Source organism: Typopeltis vanoorti, chromosome 19, assembly GCF_054136105.1.
Source record: "Typopeltis vanoorti isolate ZY-2024b chromosome 19, IOZ_Tvanoo_1.0, whole genome shotgun sequence".
NCBI lineage: Eukaryota > Metazoa > Arthropoda > Arachnida > Uropygi > Thelyphonidae > Typopeltis > Typopeltis vanoorti.
Window position 1 is genome coordinate 45,852,542 of NC_143567.1, and position 25,156 is coordinate 45,877,697.

The 25,156-nt window shown below is 38.1% G+C and overlaps 1 protein-coding gene across 1 annotated transcript in view; it reads right to left on the reverse strand.

The window, feature by feature from the left end:
- The window catches only part of FIG4 (polyphosphoinositide phosphatase FIG4), a 362,814-nt gene extending 338,210 nt beyond the window's left edge, over nucleotides 1-24,604 (reverse strand). The window contains exons 1-2 of the mRNA XM_090408874.1: nucleotides 24,543-24,604; nucleotides 9,355-9,480 (exon numbers count right to left, since the gene is read on the reverse strand). Of these exons, the coding sequence (XP_090265000.1) occupies nucleotides 9,355-9,429 (75 nt within the window). The 5' untranslated portion in view covers nucleotides 9,430-9,480; nucleotides 24,543-24,604. The remainder of the gene's footprint in view (nucleotides 1-9,354; nucleotides 9,481-24,542) is intronic.
- Nucleotides 24,605-25,156: the final 552 nt, after the last annotated feature.

Here is a 25,156-nt window from a genome sequence, read left to right on the forward strand (position 1 = left end):
AGACTTTGACATCTTCTGCATTCACTATCACCCTCCCCAACTTTGCATCATCAGCGAACAAATGAACTGTTCCACTTAGATCCTTCCCTATATCGTTAATGAACAGATTAAACAGCAGTGGTCCAAGAACAGAACCCTGCGGCACCCCACTAGTCACAGGCCGTCTTTTGGACTCCACTCCTGAATAAACCACTCTTTGATATCTCTCCATCAACCACCCACCTATCCATCTCACCAACCCTATATCCATTCCCATATGTTGTAGTTTAGGGATTAAAATTCCATGTGGTATCCTGTCAAACGCCTTTGCCAGGTCCAGCAGTATCACTGTAAACCCATTTCCCTTATCCAGTTCAGCCGTCACCTTGTTATAAAACTTGAGCAAGTTACTCAGGCATGATCTACCCTTTACAAAGCCATGCTGTCCTCTGTACAGTATCTCATTTTCATCAATCCATTCCTGTATTTTTCTCTTGACTACTTTCTCCAAGACCTTGACAACAACTCCTGATATGCTGATCGGTCGGTAATTTGCAACCATAGTCTTGGATCCTCCTTTATGCAATGAAACTATTTTCCCCTCATTCCACGCCTTCGGAACTAAACCAGACCCGAGACTCAGATTAAAAAACATGGTCAAGGGCACTGATAATTCCTTAGCCGCTTCACGCAAGACCCGTGTCGGTATACCATCCAATCCCACAGATGTATTCACATTAAGGTTCTGTAATAGACTATTCACCTCCACTTCATTCATCACAATTCCCATATAAACTAATCGCTCCTTCATTTTTTCAATGTCTCCACCTGGATGATATACTTTTGCAAAGTGCGCGCTCAGTAACTCCACTATATCGACTGGTTCAGTGACCTCCTTACCATCGTCATTCCTTAAAATCATTTTGCCATGTACAGTTTTTTTCTTGCTTGCAGCATTTTGAAAGAACTGTTTGGGATTCTCTTTTGCTTGCATAGCTAGTTTCCTTTCATAATCGGCTTTTGCTGTTTTTACCATACTCGTTACCCTTCTGGCCTGTACTTATACCGTTCATGTGCCTGCAGGTCACCTTTTTCTTTAAATTCCCTCCACAGTTGTTTCTTTTTTTTGCAGCTCAAGCTTAATGGTGTTATTCATCCATTTAACCCCTACTTGTTTTACTATTCGGACCCTAGGTATACAATCAGCCATAACTTCCTGTAAATGCTCCTTGAACACTTCCCATGCTCTATCGACGTCCAGCCCTTGCAGTTGTACATGCCATGGCACTGATCCAAGCAATCTCCTAAGCTTGTCATACTTGCCAGCATGGTAATTCCACATATACCCTGTCTTAATCAAAAATTCCACACCTTTAGCCACCTCCCAGGTCAAGACCTTATGATCACTCTCACCAATAGGTGGCAACATGGTCATATTCATTACAGTCAAATTATGAGATGCTATTACCAGGTCAAGCACTCTCACACCCCTAGTATTTTCAATTACATACTGTCTCAGATAGTTATCCCTTAATAATTGAATAAAATCCATTTCCTTCCTCACATGTGTCCTCTCCTCCTTCCAATCAATGTTACCATAGTTGAAATCCCCCATAATAATTAACCTCCTTCCACTCATTTCATCAATTTGTTTATGCATACTATCTCCACCATCTATTCCATCACCTGATCTATAGCAGCACCCAACTGTATATTTTGTTCTGCCAGTCTCAATCTCACACCAAACAGCCTCAAATGAGCTCTTTTCACTATCCTGCAATACAACTTCAATTCTCCTTTGCTGCAGTTCATCAGCTATCATCAATAACACTCCTCTCCCCATTTTATTCTCTTTGTCCCTCCTAAACACACTATAACCTACACATTCTATCCCACTAACTATATCATCTTTTGTCAGCCATGTTTCACTAATGCCAATAACCTGTGGTCAGGAAGAGCCAATCAAGGCCAAAAATTCTTCCTTCTTGTTCCTAATACTCCTGGCTTTAGTATACAGGAAATGCAGTGATCCCTTTGTTCCACCCCTATCTTGATGCATTATTCTAAATGTCCCATTCCCATTTTTTGTCCTTAGTGCTGGCTCGGGTACATTATATACATTTTTACACTCAACTGTCTCACTGATGTCTGCATATCCACTCCCCCCCCCCCATCCGTAGCAGTTCTAGTTTCCCTGGTTCTGCACATCCATTTTCACTTCATTCAGCAACACTTTTTCCAGTCTTCGCACACCAGTCCATTCAAATGCAGGTCATCCATCTTGTATAAGTCCTTTCGCCCATCAAACTCATTCCACATGTCCACGAATTCCACACCACACCATTTGCATAACCTGCGCATAATGTCATTTGCGATTATGGCCCTCCTTCTAAACTCCTCTCTGTCATACCGCGGCAACAGACTCACCATTCTAACTCTGTCACTCTTTTCTTTTGCTACCTTTAACAATACTTTCAAGTCCTGTCTCATAAAAAATTTATCACCTTTCAATTCATTCGTACCCGCCACAATTATTAATTCTTTCACCCTCTGTTTTTGCACTCTAATACTCTCACTTACATCCTTACATTTCGCACCCGGTAAGTACGATTTAGTTACACTCCCATCTATCACTCCTCTTAATAACGAGTCACCATACAACACTCTTTCCTTCATTTCAGAAACTCGCCCACTCTTATGCTGGTTATTTACGTTAGCTGAATCACACTGGAAAGCATTTTGCAGGTGCTCTAATTGCTGCTGCGCATTTTGTATCACTGCGCGCAACCTAGCGATCTCACTTCCTACAAATAATTCCTCATTTTTTTTTATCATTCAAACCACTTTCTCTCTCTGTATAGTTGCTCTCACTCTTTCTTAGATCACCGCTCTCATTGCCATCTTGTATATCGCAATTCCCTATCAAGCCACTATTTTCACTCACATTCTGGCTTTCTTCAACCATAGCTGTCTCACAACCTGACACATAATTCAACTCCTCACTTTGCTTACACTTTCTGCACATTCTCCCACTACTATCACTTTCAATCCAAACTCATTCGGGAATGCATACATTCCACACACATCACATTGGACAAATTCTCTCACGTTATAGTTTTTGAACAATGCCGTCGTATTTTTGGATGCCATTATCTTACGTCGCATTGGCGCCATATTCAAATCTATGAAACGTATCGTTAAATACTAAATTAAATAACGGAATTTACACCAAAATCACACTGACACCACAAGCTACCAAAATTAGACAATATTACGTTATGATTTTAACCTATATTCTAATTTTCATTCAAAATTATACTTAGCTTTCGGGAGCTCCCTGAAAACACGACCAACCGCCTGGCCCTCTAGCGGCCAATATACTATGATAAGAAAGAGTGAAAAGCAAAGAAGAGGAAGTTGTAACACTGAACAACCTTTCAGATTGAACCTGAGCTACTGTCCAGAGATTTGGTCATCTAGTTTCCACTATGATGAGGAATCTGGAGAGGAAACAATAGGGAAAATAATATTTCGACTGTGGAATATCAGTTATGGAAAAGGCTGAATGATACAAACCGCCAGGTTTGATCAACAGATAGATATGAATGCGACATGACAAACACTGAAGATGGTAAAAGGATTTATTAGTTTAATATATAAAGAATTATTCATAGACCAGAAGGAGAGGCGGGGAAAATGAAAGGTTATCTCCAAAATGTTATACAAGAGTGTGGTGAGCAAAGGAATAAGGAGTAAATTTTTAAAACAGTTGGGGTGAATAGAATGAGTTACCAGCAGTTGTGTGTAAAAAGTTCAAATGAATATACTGTATGTATACGTGTGTGTGTGTGTGTGTGCATGCATATATATATATGCTGCTATATATACTTATGTAGAAAGTTTTTTACCTTGGGTGTATTATACATTAAAGATACCAAGAAATTTTATACTTGGTTTTAATCCTTTTCACAAGTAAGCACAATAGCATGAAATATATTCATGTCTAATCTACTTGTATATAGAGGATAATGACTTCACATCACTTGCCTTAGTATGTATCCAATAATGCAAAGCACACCTCCTTTTGGACATGTATAATGCAATGCATAATGGGAAGGGTCACTAACCCAGACCGGTTTTGACCTCTGATGTCTCATCAGTGGGAGCCAGACCTGGGAGAGATACCAAAGTTGAAGTAATGCAGAAGTCATATATATCTCATATACAAGCAGACAAAAGGTGCTTGACCTTATTAATAAAAATCTCTGGATGAGAGAATGATGTAGAAAGTTTTTTACCTTGGGTTTATTATATGTTAAAGATACCAAGAAATTTTATACTTGGTTTTAATCCTTAAAAGGATTAAAACCAAGTATAAAATGATGAGACCTCAATAAAGGTCTCAATAAATGAGAACTTTCTTAGACGTGAATATATTTCACGTGCAAAACTTTGTTTTGCTTACTTGGGAAAAGGATTAAAACCAAGTATACAATTTCTTGTTATCTTTAACATTATATATACAGTATTATCTCGCTAATCCGAACCTCTTTAGTCCGAACCCTCCAGTAATCCGCGCTGTGGTTTGAAAGGAAAAAAAAAGTTTTATTTATTAAGTATTATTATTTTGTGCACAATTCTTTTTATTTAATAATTATTATTTTAACTATTATTATTTATATGAATTCTTATTCAATATGAATAAATTCATATTGAATAAGAAAGAAATTAGTCGGAACACTAAATTAGCTGTATACAAGACTGTGTTCAAACCAATTTTAACTTATGGATCTGAGAGCTGGGTCAGAAGTAAAACACTTGACCAAAGACTAGAAACCGCAGATATGAGAGTCCTGAGAAAGATTAGAGGCGTGAACAGATGGCATCAATGGCAATATCATATTAAAAATAAGGATATTAGGAAAGAACTTGACATTGTCAGCATCCAGGAATGCGTTAGCAGAGCTAATCTCAGATGGTATGGTCACTTAAATAGAATGGGAGAGGAAAGATTAGCAAAACAAGTGTTCTCTGCCAGGTTGGCAGGAAAACGACCCAGAGGAAGACCAAGATATAGGTGGATTGATACGGTACAAAGTGCCTTAGACGATAGAAATATAAGATCTGATAATGTTGGAGTCTTGACAAGTGACAGACTGAATTGGAGGAAAATTGCAGATAGGAAGTTAGTAATGATGTAATTTTTTCATGTAGTACTGTCATATCCTGTACACCCCTTGAGGGTACATGGCAGGAATTTGATGATGATGATGATGATGATGATTTATATTATTATATTATTACAGTACAGTATTTTTTTTTTCATACTGTCGATTGTACGGTTATAATGGAGGCCTATTTTGATTTATTGTGTGTTCACCTTTGCTTTTTTATACTGTACAGTACATACTGTATTGTCGGCATGAATCGCCGCTGTCGCGCGTCATGAAAAAACTGTGGCCTTCTAGAATTTATGAACATAACTACGGTGATACACAAAAAGCAGAAATTCAAAATGTACATAATTTGGTTAGAATTATAAATCCAAATGTTACGGAATGGATCAGAGGTAGAACCGAAAGTGAATTCGAAATCAAATTAGATGCTGAACTTATAAATATGATGCTACAGAATGAATTAGCAGACGATGATGATGATAAAGAATTCGAAGAAAAAAAAAGTAAAACATGAAGAAGCAGTTGACATATAGTAAGCAGAATGATACGCCATTCTCCAAAATTTTATTGCTAATGCAGCTCCGAGAAGAAGCATTCGAAAAAAGTTTAGCTTCCAAGAAGTAAAAAGAAAATCAGTAATTTTTTTTACAAAGAAATAAAAAAAAATATTTTTTTTGTGTTATTTTGTGAAACATTTTTTTTTTTGGTGTGTGTGTACAAGAAAGTGATATTTTTTATGCAAATTAAGTTATGCACTGAACTATGCAATTTTATTAAATCAGAATCCTCAACAATCCAGATACATACAAACTAAATTTTTTATTAAAATAAACTTGTGTACTGTATTATTTTTTAAGTTTCATATTACAGGACAGTAGCATTTTTTCTATTCAGTTAATTCATTTATTTACAGAATTAAATTGATGTATCATTAGAATCTGATTATTTTTGTCTTAAACGGTAGTTATTGTTGCCTCTTGGGAGACAATTCGCTAATCCGAACGAGCTCGGTTTTTATTAGTTCAGATTAGTGAGATACCACTGTGTGTGTGTATATATATATATATAATCTGGCACTACCTTAGGGATCAGTTGCCTTAGACTTGCAGTACTTGCAGACACAAACTTGACTTTCTTGTTTACTTTCTTGGGAAACAGGATTAAAAACCAAGTTCATATAAAATCACTTGGTATCCTGAATACATAATAATACCCAAGTTAAAACATTCTACATATATATATATATATATATACAGGGTGTTCGGGATAAATTTGACATATTTATAATTAATTATATTTTTCCGTAAGTTACATGTATTAACACACACTTCTCTTCATTTAAAAGTTTGGACCCTTCTTCATTCATATACAAGATGTCAGAAAGGATGGATAGCTGGAACCCACCTGAATCATGGAAGAGAATAACTTGTATCATGATGATTCGTGCCCGCCATCAAAATAAGGATATTACGACTGCTGCCCAATGCTCCCTGAATACAGTAAAAACAATCAGGCATGAACTAGAGACTTGCAATGGTGACTACGAGGATGTAGCAAGAAGAAAGATCCCTAGCAGACGATCTGATTGCGTTCGTACAGCAGAATTCCTCGCAAATCTGCAGGAACAGGTGTTGAAGAACCCTGGCATTGGAATTCGGGCTTTGTTCGTGGAGTTGCTAACTGTAGTCAAGCCCTGGATAACAAGGGTAGCCAATGGTAGGCCGTATGTATGGCAGCAGGATTCGGCCCCTTGCCACACCTCTGGGAAAAGTCAAAAATGGTTGTCTGAAAATTTCTACGACTTCACCAGTCCAAATGTTTGGCCTCCAAACTCCCCAGACCTTAACCCCATGGATTATTTTGTATGGGGCGCAGTTGAAAAAGACACCAATCGCACTTCCAGTAATACAAAAGCCCAGTTAATGGATAAAATTAAAACAGTTTTTGCGGCCCTTCCCAGGGAGACTGTAGCATCAGCTTGTTCGAGGTTCCGAAGCAGAATTGAAGCTGTGATCGATGCTAATGGTGGTTATTTTGAGTAAATCTTGTTGATAGTATTGTAATTAACTCTGCCTGTAATGTTTTTTTGTCAATTCATTAAATTTAATAGATACAAAGAAGATTTTCTTTTTCCTTACGAAACTGTCAAATTTATCCCGAACACCCTGTATATTGATATATAGCTGTGAAACATGGACACTAAATGCAAAGGAAATTCAAAAATTAAGAACAACACAATTTAGTATGGAAAGAGGTATGCTTGGTATCACAAGACTGGATCACAAAAGGAATATGTGGATAAGAAATCAAACCAAAGTCTCTGACATCATAGGAAGAGTAAAACATCTGAAGTGGCAATGGGCTGAGCATACTGTTCGAAGATAAGATCAACGATGGACAAAAGAAGTACTGGATTGGATTCCACAAGATGAAAACTAACCACGATGCTGACCTAAACCATGGTGGATTGATGATATCATCAGATTTGCAGGAGTGGCACGGGAAAGGAGAACCATGGACAGATAGTTTTGGAGTAATCTTGGAAAGGCCTTCATCCAGCAGTGGATCAACAATGGCTGATGATGAGGTCTTGGGGTAATAATAATAAATCCAGTACTTGTATGGTTCTCTGTGATATTTTTATGTCCTATTTTGCTTACACATGAAGTCTGTTCTCAGATGAAACTAGTCATATGTATTAATAAAGTTTTTACTGAAAACTTCGGTTTTTAGTCAAATAATTTTAGCATGTTATCAAACTGAGTTAGCATTCAATTTAATAATATATATATTATTGGTTGAGGGTGAAACCTAGAGTGAGTTGACTAATTCTATGGAGATTTGTTAATAATAGCGATAATAAAAATATGTATGATATATTGGGTTGGCAAAGAAGTTCGTTCGGTTTTTCAGAGTGGAATGAAACACAGTTTATTTAATATATATAATACATACTAATCAGTTATATATTGATCCTCTTGCCATCTGTCCACCAACTTCATTATGCCGGGTTCATAAAACTCCTGAGGTTTACTGGCGAAAAACTGATCCAGGTGTCTTTTGACAGCCTCCTCATTAGCGAAGGTTTTCCCATTCAGAGAATTCTGCAACAATCAGAATAAGTGGTAATCGGAAGGTGCCAGGTCCGGTGAATACAGAGAATGCGGCAAAACATCCCAGCCAAGACGTAACAATTTACTCCGGGTTGTTAACGATGTGTGGGGTCTGGCATTGTCGTGGTGAAAGACAACTCCTTTCCGATTTGCCAATTCAGGACATTTTGTGCTAATTGCACGGGCCAGTCGCATTAAATGTGAGCAATAGATAGTTGAATCACTCGTTCTGCCTGACAGTAACACCTTATAGTGGACAACACCTTTATAATCTAATCACACAGAGAGCATGATCTTCTTTGGGTGCAATCCCACATTTGAGGTTGTTTGAGGCGGTTCGCTCTTGTGCCCCCATGATCTTTTACATACCACGTTATTGTACATGACCCATTTTTCATCTCCCATAATCATCCGCTTTGAAAATGGGTCATTTTCTTGGCGATGACACAGCAAATCACAGATGAATATGCGAGCAGTCATATTGGCCACAGTCAATTCATGTGGCACCCAAACATTGAGTTTTGAAACATATCCCAGCTTGTGCAAATGGTTTTCAACGCTTGTATGGGATATGTTCAGTACTGCAGCAATCTCCCGCACTGTGACGGATTTTTGTCGACGATATCCTTCACAACACTCGAATCAACCTCGGTCAGGCGACCGGCGAATCACTGACGTCGAAACCTCCAGAACGGAATTTGGCAAACCACTTTTGGCATACGCATTCTGTTAAGGCACCATCCCCATATATGCTGCATATTTTTTTATGGGCCTCTGCAGCTTGTTTGCCCTTTTTTGAAATAAAAAAGCAAAATATGTCAGTAATGTATGTTATTTCCTTCCATTTCTAAAAATATGTTACACACACACACAACTGAAGTAGGCCAAACGAAAATTCAACAAAAGGTTATGTGAAATGTCACCTTTCAACTGCACAATAGCATTGCATGGTAGCACAACAATAGAAACAGGCGAAGCGGCGTAAACTTGTACTAACGCATAAACCGAATGAACTTATTTGCCAACCCAATAATATGAATAGTGAGCTGAATAAGTAATTCAGTTAACAAAAGTTACCAACTTACTGCTTTTGTTTCATAAAGTACAATTTTTTGCATGGGATTAATAAAAGGATGCAAGTAAATTCTTCTGTTTGACATAATTTTATTTCTTTGTTCTCAGCTTCTATCCTATAGAAATTCAGTTCTCACCTACAAGAAATAAAGTTATGTGTGTGTGTGTATATATATATATATATATATATAAATAAAATACAATATTAAACTAAAGTACACCTCTAAGATTCATATGACTAATATTTATTCATATAGGCAGATAAAACTATTCAAAGAGTTTTATTATATATACATACATTATACAGGGTGTTCGGGATAAATTTGACAGTTTCGTAAGGAAAAAGAAAATCTTCTTTGTATCTATTAAATTTAATGAATTGACAAAAAAAACATTACAGGCAGAGTTAATTACAATACTATCAACAAGATTTCCAACAAAATAACCACCATTAGCATCGATCACAGCTTCAATTCTGCTTCGGAACCTCGAACAAGCTGATGCTACAGTCTCCCTGGGAAGGGCCGCAAAAACTGTTTTAATTTTATCCATTAACTGGGCTTTTGTATTACTGGAAGTGCGATTGGTGTCTTTTTCAACTGCGCCCCATACAAAATAATCCATGAGGTTAAGGTCTGGGGAGTTTGGAGGCCAAACATTTGGACTGGTGAAGTCGTAGAAATTTTCAGACAACCATTTTTGACTTTTCCCAGAGGTGTGGCAAGGGGCCGAATCCTGCTGCCATACATACGGCCTACCATTGCCTACCCTTGTTATCTAGGGCTTGACTACAGTTAGCAACTCCACGAACAAAGCCCGAATTCCAATGCCAGGGTTCTTCAACACCTGTTCCTGCAGATTTGCGAGGAATTCTGCTGTACGAACGCAATCAGATCATCTGCTAGGGATCTTTCTTCTTGCTACATCCTCGTAGTCACCATTGCAAGTCTCTAGTTCATGCCTGATTGTTTTTACTGTATTCAGGGAGCATTGGGCAGCAGTCGTAATATCCTTATTTTGATGGCGGGCACGAATCATCATGATACAAGTTATTCTCTTCCATGATTCAGGTGAGTTCCAGCTATCCATCCTTTCTGACATCTTGTATGTGAATGAAGAAGGGTCCAAACTTTTAAATGAAGAGAAGTGTGTGTTAATACATGTAACTTACGGAAAAATATAATTAATTATAAATATGTCAAATTTATCCCGAACACCCTGTATATAGTACATATATACATGTACATTTTTATATATACATATTTTATTAACTACAAATTACTCAGAACAGCATACATTGCAAAATTACTCAAAATAAGAAAAACTAAATGGCAATAAAGTACAGTATCGTCATTGTATGTCTCTATGGAATAACTGTCTCTCCCTCCTTTTCAAAAACTAACTAATGTATCACAAGTTTACAATCTGTCATGGGTGAAATCATCAATTTCCTGATATGTACCATCCAAGGGTGTTCAGGCTGCTATAACAACACTACATGATTAAGTTTACATTATTAATAATTTCCTATCAACAATTTTCCTCCAAATTAGTCTCTTACTTGTCAGAACTCCAATATTGTTGGAAGTTTATCCTCTTGGTTACACTATAAATTAAAGATACCAAGAAATTATATATTTGGTTTAATCCTTGATCCAAGTGTAAGCAAACAAAGTTTCCTCCTGAAGTATTTTCAGGATTTGGGCAACTCGTATATAGAAGCTAATAACTTCACATCACTTACCCTAGTATCCTATAATGCAAAGCACATCTCCTTACAGACATGTATAATGCTGTGCATTATGGAAAGTGTCAACCCAGACCAGTTTCACTATATAAGTGAAGGGAAGTCTCCAAAACTCAGATAATCCGCCAGATAACTCTAAACAGCAAGTGCAAGTAATCCGAGGGATCATTTTACTCAGTGGTGGTTCCACTCAGTGACAGGTCCCACCCTGCCAAGGAGAGAATCCTCAGCAGTGGCAGGCTCACTCCCACCACGGAGCAGAACCATAACTCAGCAGTGGCTCCACTCAGAGACAGGCAAAAACCTACCCCCAAGCAGAGCTACTTATATCTCACAGAAAGGGGCCCCTTCTGCATAAAGGCACATCAGTAGGAACCAGACCTAGAGGTGATTCTAAGGTTGAAATAATGCAGAAGTCATATTTTCATATATGAGTAACCAAAAGGTCTCACCTTATTATTAAAATACTCTTGATTAGAGACAGTTGTTGGAAGTTTTTCCACTTGGTTATATTATAAATTAAAAACACCAAGAAATTATATACTTGGTTTAATCCTTTATTTAAGTGTAACAAACAAAGTTTGTGACTGAAGTATTTTCAGGACTGGGGCAACTCGGATACAGAAGCTAATGACTTCTAAGACTACTAAGGCAAGTGATGTGAAGTCATTAGCTTCTATATACGGTTGCCCTAGTTCTGAAAATACTTCAGGTGCAAACTTTGTTTGCTTACACTTGGATAAAGGATTAAACCAAGTATATAATTTCTTGGTATTTTTAATTTATACTCCAATATTGTCATATCTAACATTTTGTTCTTCTAAGGCACTTCTGACTAAATCAATCTACCTAGACCTTGTCTTCCTCTGGGTCTCTAAATCTTGACATCAAACAACTGTTTTGCTAACCGTTCCTCTCCCATTCTATTTAAGTGAACATAACACCTTAGATTAGTCCTTGCATTCAAGAATGTCATTATGTCACTGTTTGCATTCTTGAATGCAAACAGTGTCAAGTTCCTTCCTAATGTCTTCATTTTTAATATAATCCTGCCACTGATGCCATCTGTTCAGGTCCCTAGTTTTTCTAAGAACCTAAATATTCGTAGTCTTTAATCTCTGATCAAGTGCTTTATTTCTAACCTAACTCTCTATTCCATAACTTAGAACTGGTTTGAACACTGTCTTGTATACTACTAATTTAGTGTTTTGATTTATCTCTCTTATTCCTTATAAATTTATTCAACTAGCTCTCTACCATACCAGTTCTGGTTATTATGTTATCTATTTCTAGATTTAACTTACCCTCTTCACTAAAAACTGTGCCTAAATAGATGAAATATTTTACTAGTTCTATAGGCTCTCCATTCAGAATGTAGCTGAAGTTTTCTACGTTCCTGCCTATTTTCATACACTTGGTGTCTTTTTATTGCTGATTTTCATGCCAAATTTGTTAAGCTGTTATTCAATTTGGTTAGAGAATTTTGGAGACTCCTGAACAATGGATGTATTTAGGAGTACATCAGCTGCAAAAAGCTAATTAGTTTGATATCTCCAACTCTAATATCAGGTTTAATGCCACTTTCTTTCATAATACGATCCACATAATGACAAATAAGAGTGGATATAATGCACATCTTGAAAAGCAGATGTCTATAATGTAAAACATGTTTCCTAAGAAGCAACACTGTGTTGAAAAACTTCATAGACATGTTTTGACTTTTACTGAGATCTCCTAAATAGGCAGCGTATTGGAAATATTATGAACTTAGTGGCAGAAATTACTTTTCAATAGAGTCAAAGCAAAATAATGTATTACTGCATTTGAACTGCATCTGGAGTATACATATAATGTATACTCCTGATTTGACATAATTGTAACTAAGCTTTTTCTCGTGGAAAGGCTTAGACGTTGGTTATGCATTTTCACTATATTATTTCAGGAAATTACAACGTACTAGGATATACATTAAAATAAATTTTAATATATTTCGGCAACGTCATCAAATTTGGCTGCATGAGACTTCCTCAAATTTGGGAAACCTACATCAGAAGACCTTCAGCCCAATCGCCCAAGAATACCAACATTGCCCGCTAGAGGGCACCATCAGGACTTTAGGAGAAATAATAACTTCATACTTCTTGCTCATTTATTGTTTTGCTGTGCCTGTGTGCGCGTATCTTGTACCTAAGTTCTTGAAATGGCAGCGTGACGTTGCCGAAATATAGAAATATATCAAAATTTATTTTAATGTATATCCTAGTACGTTGTAATTTCCTGAAATAATATAGTGAAAATGTAACTAAGCTTTGTTGCTAGGTTGCATAGTATGTTATACATGAAAGAAATTATATTTTTTTTATCTTAAAGTCAACTGCTCTCAGTATACAAAAGTGAAATTATGAATATAAGAATAATTAATTTATGAAGTATAACATATCACTCAACCTAGACCTAGGATGGCTGATATGTTATATTAAAAAAAGCTTGCTACAAATAGCAGCCAAATATTTTATGAATAGAGTCTACTTACTTTCTAAATAGCATACAAAAATCTGTGGGCTGCAGTTATTATTCTCATCATCACATGGGTATCGGCATATGAAGTCTGAAAACTCATTGCAAGAGGGCCAGGCTAACTCTATTCACAAAATGCCTATAACAGCTCTTCTTGAACTCATTTACTGACAAAGCACTGATGACAAACTCTGGCAATTCAATTCAATCTTGCACCTTTCTCCAAGTGTAAAATATAGTCCTGACATCACTACTAACCACACTTTTACTGAATTTTCATGCATCGCTCTCATTTTCTCTCTTATTCTTGCCCTTCCCCCTCCAAATCATGCACTGAAAAATTTCCTCAGCACCAAGTTTTATAAAACACTTTCAGTAACTCATACTATCAACACTTTCCTTCCTATCAATCAAATTCCAACTCACAAACCTTCAATCTATTCTCATATGAATCATTCCACAGATTAGTCACCATCTTGGCCATTCACATGTGGATCTTCTTCAATCATTTATTTGCTCATACTTAAGAAAACCTGGTGACCAATATGTGCACAAAGTTATTATTATTATCTCCATGGAGTCCAGAGACTCACTGTGAGAGACCAAAATAACAATTATATACACAAGGCCTATATCATATTAATCAAATTCCAATTTGCAAACCCTCAATCTATTATCAAAGGAATCATTCCCCAGATATGTTGTCATTTGAATGAACCTCTCACAATGAGTCAGCCAACTCCATGGAGGATGCAATAATAATAATAATAATACCTGTTAATTTATTTTCACGATATTCATTACAACACAGAATGATAAGAAAATAATTAATTTTTATTAACTTATTAACTGATATTATATCCAGCATGAATTAGTTTGAAAAATTATAATGGACAACACAAGTAACTAAAGTTGCAATTATGTACCATCTATGCTGGAAAAAGAGAAAACAAATATTAATAAAAATGATTGTCTCCAAGATTTTTGGTAAATTTATAGGGCCATATTTGTTGAGGTTTGGAGTATGTTTTAAAGTTGCTGTTGAATCCAAAAACAATGTAGCACTTTTGTTTTCTTCCATTTGATCCTGTGTGAAGGGGTATCCAAGGAATGGTCTGTTAGACCAGACTTTGCCTTAACAATAGTGCCAGATGTATTTTTGTGTTCACCAAGGTAGATGTCAACAGTTTTTCCTGTCTGTCCATAATAAGCCAGGTCACAAGAACAGGACACTTCATAAACTCCTGGATGTAATAAAGAAGAGAGTTTGTCCTTTGGTGAATGGATGAGAGTTTCTCCCCATCTAGCCAATTTCTACATAGAACACTTGGAAAAGCTAGCTATGAATATAGCTATTCTCAAACCAGCGGTTTGGCTACACTATGATGATGATGTGTTTGCTATTTGGCCACATGGTCCAGACACATTGGATACATTTTTAGTGTATTTAAATATACAACACCCTAAAATCCACTTCACAATGGAACAGGAAGCTAATGACTGTCAGCCCTTCCTGGATACACTAATCACACAACTTCCAGATGGTTCCTTATCTTTTTCTGTTTACAGAAAACACACATATAGGGAGATATTTACACACAGTCACACCATCATTCATCTCAACAGTATGGTATCCTAAAAACACTAATTCCAATTGTCATTGGGACAGAGAGCTAGAGCTATCTGTTCCAATGACAATACTCTTACTGCTGAACTCATCATTTGCATCATACTTTCTTAGGCAATGGCTATAATCCCTATAGGATAGAACAAAAAAAAAAAAATCTAAATGCTTCCCAGAAATTCCCTCCATTGCCTATCACACAAGACTAAAGCAAAACTGTTACCATCCCATACATTCCAGGCACATCTGAGAAGATATCTAGAGCGCTTAATAAATATTAGCTACACACCATATTTAAACCATAATAAATTTAGTTTAATCCTTTATCCAAGTGTGAGCAAACAAAGTTTGCACCTGAAAGTATCTTCAGGACTGGGGTAAGGTGGTACAACACCAGGCAACTCATTGCAAAGGTGGAGCAAGTTAACATCACTCCTATCTCAGTATCTCCCATAATGCAAAACACATCTCCTTGCAGATATGTATATATAATATTATGCATTAAGGGAAGGGCCACTACCCAGACTAATTTCGACCTTTATTGAGGTCTCTTCAGTGGGAGCCAGGCCCAAGTGGAGATACCAGGAAGTAGGACATATATGACACAGAGGGTAAAACTTGATGCTTTTCATATTCCCTGTTGTCTGTTTCGGGAGCAGTGATGGGAGAGATATGTGAGCTATTTTAGTTCGCCCTGAGTAGACAGAAGTGGTTGTCGTTGAGTGTTAGGATGGTTTTCAGTCTTTTATGTTTCCAGTGGTCATTACTGTCATATTTTCTGGCTTGTTATATTAGTTGGTTTGGATGTGTAGATATCTTCATAAAGAATTTTTCTATTAGTAGTGCAGAGATGTAGGGGATATTTATGTCCCGGTGGATCTGGGCATTCCTGATGAACCACGAGGCATCCAGTAACATTCACAGGCACTTGTTCTGTAGTCTTTGTAGCATGAGGATGTTTGTCTTGGAGGTAAGGCTCCAGGCTGGGGAGGTGTATATAATTGTAGGATGGATCACTGTCTTGTACAGTAGAATTTTGTTTCTTGAGCTTAGTTCACTGTGTCTGTTGATCAGGGGGTATAGCTGGGTGATAACTTTTGAAGTTTTGGTGCATGTGCTCTTGATGTGGCTGTTGAAGCATAATCGCTTATCGAGAAGTATTCTGAGGTATTTAGCTTCAGTTTTCCAAGGAATTTTACAGTTGAACAGGGTGATGTCTCCTTTGGGGGATGCTTGTCTTCTTGTGAAGAGTATCGTTGTGCTTTTCTGGGGGTTTAATTGTAGTCGCCAGTCTGAAAACCATTTTTCTAGATTCAGGATGGTGTCTTGTAGTTTTTTGGTAACGAGATGTGGTTGGCAGGATCTGGCTAGTATAGCCGTGTCATCTGCATAAAGGGCGATGGTGGATGTGAGAGGATTTTGAGGGATGTCTGCCATATAGATGTTGAACAGGATCGGGGATAGCAGTGATCCTTGAGGAACTCCAGCAAGGATTTTCTGTTGGGTTGAGACTGTTTGATTGATTTTGACTTGCATCCTCCTGTTTGAGAGGTATGATTTGATCAGGTGTATCATGTTTAGTGGAAGGTTAGCGATGATAAGTTTGTAGAGGAGTAGAGGTGCCAGATCTTATCAAAGGCCTTTGAGATGTCTAGGAAGATGGTGTGTTGATTCCAATTAAATCCTGTGGTGATGTATTCTACCAATCTATGGATCTGTTGGGTGGTGCTGTGATTTTGACGGAAGTCAAATTGTTCTTGTGGAATGATATTTAGTTGGTTGACATGATTTTGGAGTCTGATGAGGATGATTTTCTCTGCTGTTTTCCCTAAGTTGGATAGCAGGCTGATGGGACGGTAATTTTCAGGTAGGTGTGGGTCTTTGCCTGGTTTGTGAATTGGGACGATGTCAGCTATTTTCCATGACTGGGGGAAGTGCTGCCATTTGAGGGTGGAGTTTATGATGTTTGCGAGATGTGCAACGGCTTTGTGTGGTAGTGCCTTGATGACTTTGTTAGTGATGCCATCAGGACATGGGGCTTTTTTGATCTTGAGATGGTTGATGATGCCGATTATTTTGGTAGGTGAGGTAGGCATTATAGGGCTTGGATTGACATCAGGATGATTTACTGTGAACCTGACTTTACGATAGATCTTGTATACATGGCTGATATTTAGGTTCTCATATGCAGGACTGCATTGTTTCTCTAGGTTTCTTGCTATGCCTTCGGCTTTGTCAGCATCTGTGTATGCAAGGTGCTATTCTGCTTGCAGAGGGGGGGGGGGGGAATTTGCGCTTGTTCCTGAGATTGTTTAGGAATTTCCATATGGAATGATCTGCTGTGGAGATGGAGGTGAGCTTGTTGTCCCGTTGTTGATTCCTGTGGTTCTGGAGAGCTTCTCGGACAGATTTGTTTAATCTGTTGAGGGCTGTTTTGTCCTGGGGAGCATGAGGGTTGTGATATCTTTTTCTTTATCTGTTTTTTTCCCTTATTAGGTCCATGATTTCTTCCAGGAGACGGTTTTGTTTGTGGGTAATCGTGGATACTGTGGCTTTATTGATTTGATTAGTGAGGTTCTTTATTGCCGTATCTATTTCTTCCTTGGCTTTTATATGGGGAACTGGACTAATGTGTTCTGGTAGCACTTTCCTAAGTTTCTCCTAGACAATGGAGGTTTGGGGGGGGGAGGTGACTGGTCTTTGTTCCCTAAGTGAAGTAGGATTGGGTTGTGGCCTGATGATAATTCGTTCAGTGCTTGAATGCTGTGCTGGTATTTGATGTTGTGTAGGATGGCGATGTCTAGGATGTCGGCTGTGCCAATTGGGCTGTGGTGGGTTGGTTTGGTGGGTCCTGTTACGACAGCGTTGTTTAATCCTGTGTAGCTGAAGAGGATACGGCCATTTTTATTTGTGGTTCTGCTGTTCCAGGAGGGATGTTTGGAGTTTAAGTCTCCAGCGACGATGATGGATTCATTTATGCCTAGTACAGCATCCAAGTCAGAAAATAGCAGGGTCTTAGAAGGGGAGTTGTAGGCGGCGTAGATTTTAAGTCTTCTAGTTGAGTTTGTGTGAACTTCGACACCAGTGAGTTCTAGGTTAGAGGTTGGGGGGGGGGAGTATTCCATTGTGCCTGATAAATATGGCTGTACCACCGCCTCTGTAGTCCAGTCGGTCATTTCTATATAGTGTGTAGCCTCTCAGTTTTGGATTGTCTGCAGGTCTTAGATTAGTTTCATTAATTAGGATGATATCAGGGTTGTATCTGTGAGAGAATTCTTGAAGCTCCAGTGTCATATTTTTTAGGCCATTCGCGTTCCAAGCGGCGATCTGTAGTGAGTCTGGGAGTAATCTAGTTTTATTCATTAACAAGCATTAATATGGTTTGAGTTTCTTTTAGAAATCTTTTTGTGGAGTTTAGTGAAGGGTTTGACTTACTGAAGTCTTGAAGCATGTTTGCCAATGAGGCTGTGATGACTGTTGTCATGTTTGGAAGAATTTGGTCCTGCTGGATATTTTTAGATGAGCAGGCTACTTCGGCGTATGTCCTGCTTCGATGGTGGCTTTCCAGACTGTTGGTATTTTCCATTTGTGAGAGATGGTATTTTGTTGGGTATCAGGCAACTGGGGAGCCATCAACTCTGGTGCCTGTGGGCAGGGTTGAGAGATGTTTCCTTTTGTTGTCTGTTTTATTCTTAGGGTAATGACTGCAGCCTCTGTAGTTTGCCGGGTGGGGGCCCCCACAGTTCGCGCATTTGGCTGGTGAGGTCCTGGGTTTTGAGCAGGTTGCTGTGGGGGTGGTTTTGCCCACATTTGAGGCATTTGTAGTCTGCTCTGCAGAGTTTCTGTGCGTGTCCATACTTCTGACATCTGTGGCACTAGCCTGATGGGGCACTTTTCGTTAGTGGCTCAGTTGTGATTTTCAGCCCACAGATCGTTATGTTGTTGTGTGTGTTGGGTATCTCTACGAGTACTAGGGGCATTGGACTCTTGTTGGCCCATAACATTCTGCTGACTTTGACAGGTGGGAGATCGTGGAGGCGGAGGTCTTCAGTTATTTCATCTGTGCAGATGTTTTCTGTTACTCCCCTGAGTACAACTTTTAGGTTTTTCTCTGACTTCAGTGAGTAAGTATGATATTTAATATCTAACGCATCCATGGTTTTTGTGAGGTGTCTGTAGTCGCCTACTGTGGCAGGCTGGATTTAACTCCGTCGTCTATGTTTTTTGCCCATGAATATGCAATTTGGTGGTTTTGCATAATAGGCCTGAGGGCTGTCCATCGTTCTTTTTCCAGTAGCACAATTCGAGGAACTTTTTCATTATTGAGTGTGGGGAGGTCAGTGTTGGGGGCATCTTCTTCCATCCCCTCATTTATCTGAGTCTCTGCTGTTTTTCGCTTTTTTCGAGCGTGACTTTCAGTATCGTCTTTTGGTGTGGGAGCAGAGATTATCAGGTTCATCTTCCCTTCTTTCACTGGTGTTGAGTTGTCCCCTTCTGTGGAGTTATCTGTCACTGAATATAGGTTTAGAAGCCCTGGCCACTTTACCTTAAATTTCTTCAACAGTTTTTTGAGAAGGTTGAGCACCAGCTTCTTATCCAGAGATTGGACAAAGTCGTCAGGACTTAAACTGTTCATGTTTAAAAGTATTCAAATATGCTTACCTGAGAAATATTTATAATGACGAAGAGAACGGGAAAAGGCCGGAAAATTGCATAAAAGTCAAAGTCTTACCTTGTATTCCGCTATCAAAGAACATTCACAAAATCTAAAACTCACTAATCACCAGTGAAATCAAAAACATTCTTCGCAACAACAACCATCATGCAGTTATTCATCTTCCGCCATCTTGAATGTCTGGAGATACCAGGCAGAAGCATTAGGAAGGTCATCTCTACCTGTAGGAGTTGCCAAACGGTGTGCCACCTTTTTATTAAATTACTCTGGATTTAGAGAAAGATGTTGAAAGTTTATTTTTCACTTGGTTAGACTATAATAAATTTAGTTTAATCCTTTATCCAAGTGTGAGCAAACAAAGTTTGCACCTGAAAGTATCTTCAGGACTGGGGTAAGGTGGTACAACACCGGGAAACTCATTGCAAAGGTGGAGCAAGCTAACATCACTCCTATCTCAGTATCTCCCATAATGCAAAACACATCTCCTTGCAGATATGTATAATGTTATGCATTAAGGGAAGGGCCACTACCCAGACTAGTTTCGACCTTTATTGAGGTCTCTTCAGTGGGAGCCATGGTGATGGATTTAGAGTAATCTTTGTTGTGAAGGGAGGGAGGGAGAAAGGGAGGGGGGGGTTTACTGGTTTCAGTATTTTTTTGGATTTTTTTTGGTGGGTGACTAGTGTGTCTAGGAATGGGAGTCTATTGTTTTCCTCTTTTTCCAGGGTGAACTTGATTCTGGGGTGTTGGTTGTTTAAGTGTGTTAAGGAGAGGAGTGTATCAGAGACATGAGGCCAAATAGCCATTGGCTGATAAAGTGTTAAGGATGTGATTTAGTTCGATGGTTAGGGCATTGTCATTTGAACAGATTAGATTAGACCTGTTGTATAGTGTCTTGATAAGTCCATATTGTTGTGAGGATGGGGGGGAGGTCGAAACTAGTCTGGGTAGTGGCCCTTCCCTTAATGCATACCATTATACATATCCACAAGATGTGTTTTGCATTATGGGAGATACTGAGATATGAGTGATGTTACATTGCTCCACCTTTGCAACGAGTTTCCCGGTGTTGTACCACCTTACCCCAGTCCTGAAAGTACTTTCAGGCACAAACTTTGTTTGCTCACACTTGGATAAAGGATTAAACTAAATTTATTATAGTCTAACCTAGTGAAAAATAAACTTTCAACATCTTTCTCTAAATCCAGAGTAATTTAATAAAAAGGTGGCACACCGTTTGGCAACTCCTATAGGTAGAGATGACCTTGCTAATGCTTCTGCCTGGTATCTCCACTTGGGCCTGGCTCCCACTGAAGAGACCTCAATAAAGGTCGAAACTACTCCGAGTGGCCCTCCCTTAATGCATATCATTATACATATCTGCAAGATGTGTTTTGCAATATGGCAGATACTGAGATAGGAGTGATGTTAGCTTGCTCCACCTTTGCACCGAGTTTCCCAGTGTTGTACCACCTTACCCCAGTCCTGAAGATACTTTCAGGCGCAAACTTTGTTTGCTCACACTTGGATAAAGGATTAAACTAAATTTATTATAGTCTAACCAAATGAAAAATAAACTTTCAACATATTTAAACCATATGTCAAATGGGCAATAAATTAGAAGTTAAAGAGGATTTTAGGTCTGAGGGAGATGGTTCATTTGAGGCTGTCTGGTGTGAAATAGCGACAAACAGACAAAATATGTTACTGGGTGCTGCTATAGCCTGGGGGGGGGGAACAGGAAGATGTAGATGCCATGTATCAGTAGATTAGATCAATGAGTGTAATCTGAAAATTATTATGGGAGGCTTTAACTAATGGGACATCGATTGGAGGGAGGAAAGGGAGCATGGCAAAATGGAAGTGGGATTTATACAGTTGCTATGGGATAATTACATGAAACATGTTATAGAGGGGTTTGAGGGTGTTGGATCTGATAATAACATCAGAAGATGTGTCCATAACCAAGGCAGACACTCAGCCTTCAACTGGGGATCCAACACCCTCAACATACCAGTCCGAAGGCTCATTGTGGGTCTCCCACAATGAGCCTTCGGACTGCATGCCTAAGGATTTCTCTCATTGCTATGGCTTACATATTCAAACTAGCAACTTCAATTCTTTCTCTCCTCCACTATTATTACCTTTGTATTTTTTTTTTTCATTTTTTTAACATTTTTCCATTCCTATTCCATTGTTTTTCATAAATTCATTGTGTATACAAGTGCATGTGTATATCTCACTAAAAGCAACATGCTAGTTCTTCAAAGAATAAAAATTTTCCACTTTATCATTACTCATCATGGGAGGCCCACTCAACCAGCAACATGTGTATCATAATGACCTTAGAAGTTATTTACACTCCCTGCATTCACAATGCACTACAGCAATTTATTCCACTCACCAACAACTCTCCATGTTAAAAATCTACTCCTCACACCCATCTTCACCACATCTTTATACAACTTCTGGATATGGCCTCTCATTCTTCCAATCTTAGCACCCACTCTTTTTTATAATTCCTTCTGTATTAATCTGATAGAATCCTTTAACTAACTTGAAGTTCTCTATCGTATTTACTATTTTATCATATCCTCCAACCTCTGTAATCCACATTCCCTCAAACACTCTCTTCACATTATTACAGAAATAACATGAATACAACATATATATTTTGATATATTTTATCCATGTAGCTGTTGGGGTTGTTAAGATGCAAAAAAAACATCATCAAATTCCTGACATGTACCCTCAAGTAATTATGATAGTACCACATAAAAAATTTACACCATTACTAACTCCAATCAACAATTTTCCTAAAAATCAATCTGTTATCTGTCAAGACTCCAACATTATCAGATCTTATTTCCATCTTCTATGGCACTTTTTAATGTATCGATCCATCTACATCTTGGTCTTCCTCTCGGTCTTTTCCCTGCCAAACTGCAAAGAACACTTGTTTTGCTAACTTTTCCTCTCCCATTCTGTTTGAGTGACCATACCACCTGAGATTAGCTCTACTAGTACATTCCTGAATGCTAACAATGGCAAGTTCTTTCCAAATAACCTCATTTTTTATGTGATACTGATATTGATTCCATCTGCTTCACTATACTAATCTTTCTCAGAACTCTCTCATATCTGTCTCTAATCTTTGGTCAAGTGTTTTATTTCTAAACCAGTTCTCAGATCCATAAGTTAAAACTGGTTTGAACACTGTTTTGTATACAGCTAATTTAGTGTTCTGACTAATCTCTCTCTCTTATTCCATATAAATTTATTCAGTTGACTTCCTACCATACTACCAGCTTGGTTGATTCTGTTGTCTATTTCCATATTTCCACCGGCCTGGTCGGCCGAGTGGTTAGCATGTCCGCTCTCCAGCAAAAGGCTGTGGGTTCGAATCCCACTGTGGGCATAGATGTTTGTAATTGTCTGTGAAAATACAAGTACTGGTCAGTAGATGGCATGGGTGTAGTTGCGGTTCGTTGTAATTGGTGAATTGAGACAGTTGTAGAACGGGTGCCCTCTCTCGATGAGTCTTTAGACTCCCTGGAGGTGTCAGGTTTTTTTTTTTTTTTGCTGGCCTGGTTGGCCGAACGGTTAGCGTATACGCTCTCCAGCAAAAAAAAAAAATGTAGGTTCGAATCCCGCCATGGGCATGGATGTTTGTGATTGTCTGTGGAAATATTAGTGGTGGTGGCAGGAGGTAGATGCCGTTGGCGTAGTTGCGGTTAGTTGTAGGTGGTGGAGACAGAGAGATGTAGAGTAGGTGTCCTTCCTCGATGAGTCTCTAGACTCCCTGAAGTGTCAGTAATAATAATATCTAATTTACCATCTTCACTAAAAATTGTGCCTAGATAGACGAAATGTTTTATACTTGTTCTATAAGTTCTCCATTCACAACGTAGTTGATGTTTTCAATGCTGCTACCTATTTTCATTGTCTTTGTCTTGTTATTGCTGACCTTCATACCAAATTTATTACAACAGTTATTCGATTTAGTCAGGGAATCTTGCAGACTTGTAGCGGATTTATTTAAAAGTATAACATTATCTGCATAAAGTAGAACTGAGATTAACATTCTCCAATTTTGATGTGAGGTTTAATCTCAGTTCTACTTTATGCAGATGATGTTATACTTTTAAATAAATCCACTACAAGTCTGCTTCAAAATGTTCTACCATTTTCCTTCATAATGTGATCCATATAGATAATTAATAACAGAGGGGAGAAAGTACATCCTTGTCTGACACCAGATTTAACATTACACCATCTTCCTGTACTTTCTTCAATTCCAACTGCTGACTTTTTTCTAAATATAGTTCTGCTTGTTATGATAGAGTTTTACTGAAACCTGAATGTTTTCTTGATTACTATTCACGGGCATCTCAATAACGCAGAAACATAATAATCACTATTCAGCCATCCTGTCATGCATAAATATACATCAAATCGAGCACAAACCAGGAACATACAGGCAAAGGCAGGATTGCTAAAAAGCACTATATTTCTATAATAAAAAAATCACTTCTTTTTTTTTTGTATTAAACAGTATTACTGTTTAGAATAACAAAAGGATTTATTGTTCTGTCATGTTATCCGTACGTTCAGAAAAAGATCGCTAACATATTACCTGCAGAACGCATATCAAAATAACACAGAAATCGTATTTCCCGAGTAAAGTGTACATAAAACATAAACTGGACTTAAAGCTCCCTCTAGTTGTTAACTTGTAGATGATGAAAAGTAATATTCAAGTAGATAAGCAAAGTGGATATTAGATCCAGCATTATTTCCAAGCCGAATGTAGAAACTGTGAAAGTTTCGTAAGTTGACCAGAGAGCTTGAAGAAATACATTCCTCTGGCATCACCGAGTTGCCTTTGTGTGGACTACTTAAAAGACATAGGCGTTGCCCAAGCTTCAATATATTCGCCTTTTATTAGTTCATTTTGATAATGTTTCACTGGCCTGACAGCTGTTCAAACTGGTTGGTTCTCTATGGAGACCAGGCCTGTTTATGGACAGAGGTCATCTTTCCAAAAATTCGTGCGATCCCTGAGATTGCCCAAATTAGCGGTGGCTCTGCTCATTGACAGGATCACCCTACCACTGAGCAGAACGGCTCATATTCCAGAAAAAGCATCCATAGAGGCAACTCTAATATAGTTAATGTTATTTAATGTTGTTTTTATTGTTTAAGTAGTTTAAGTAGTTAATAAGTAGTTAATGTTGTTTAAGTAGCTAC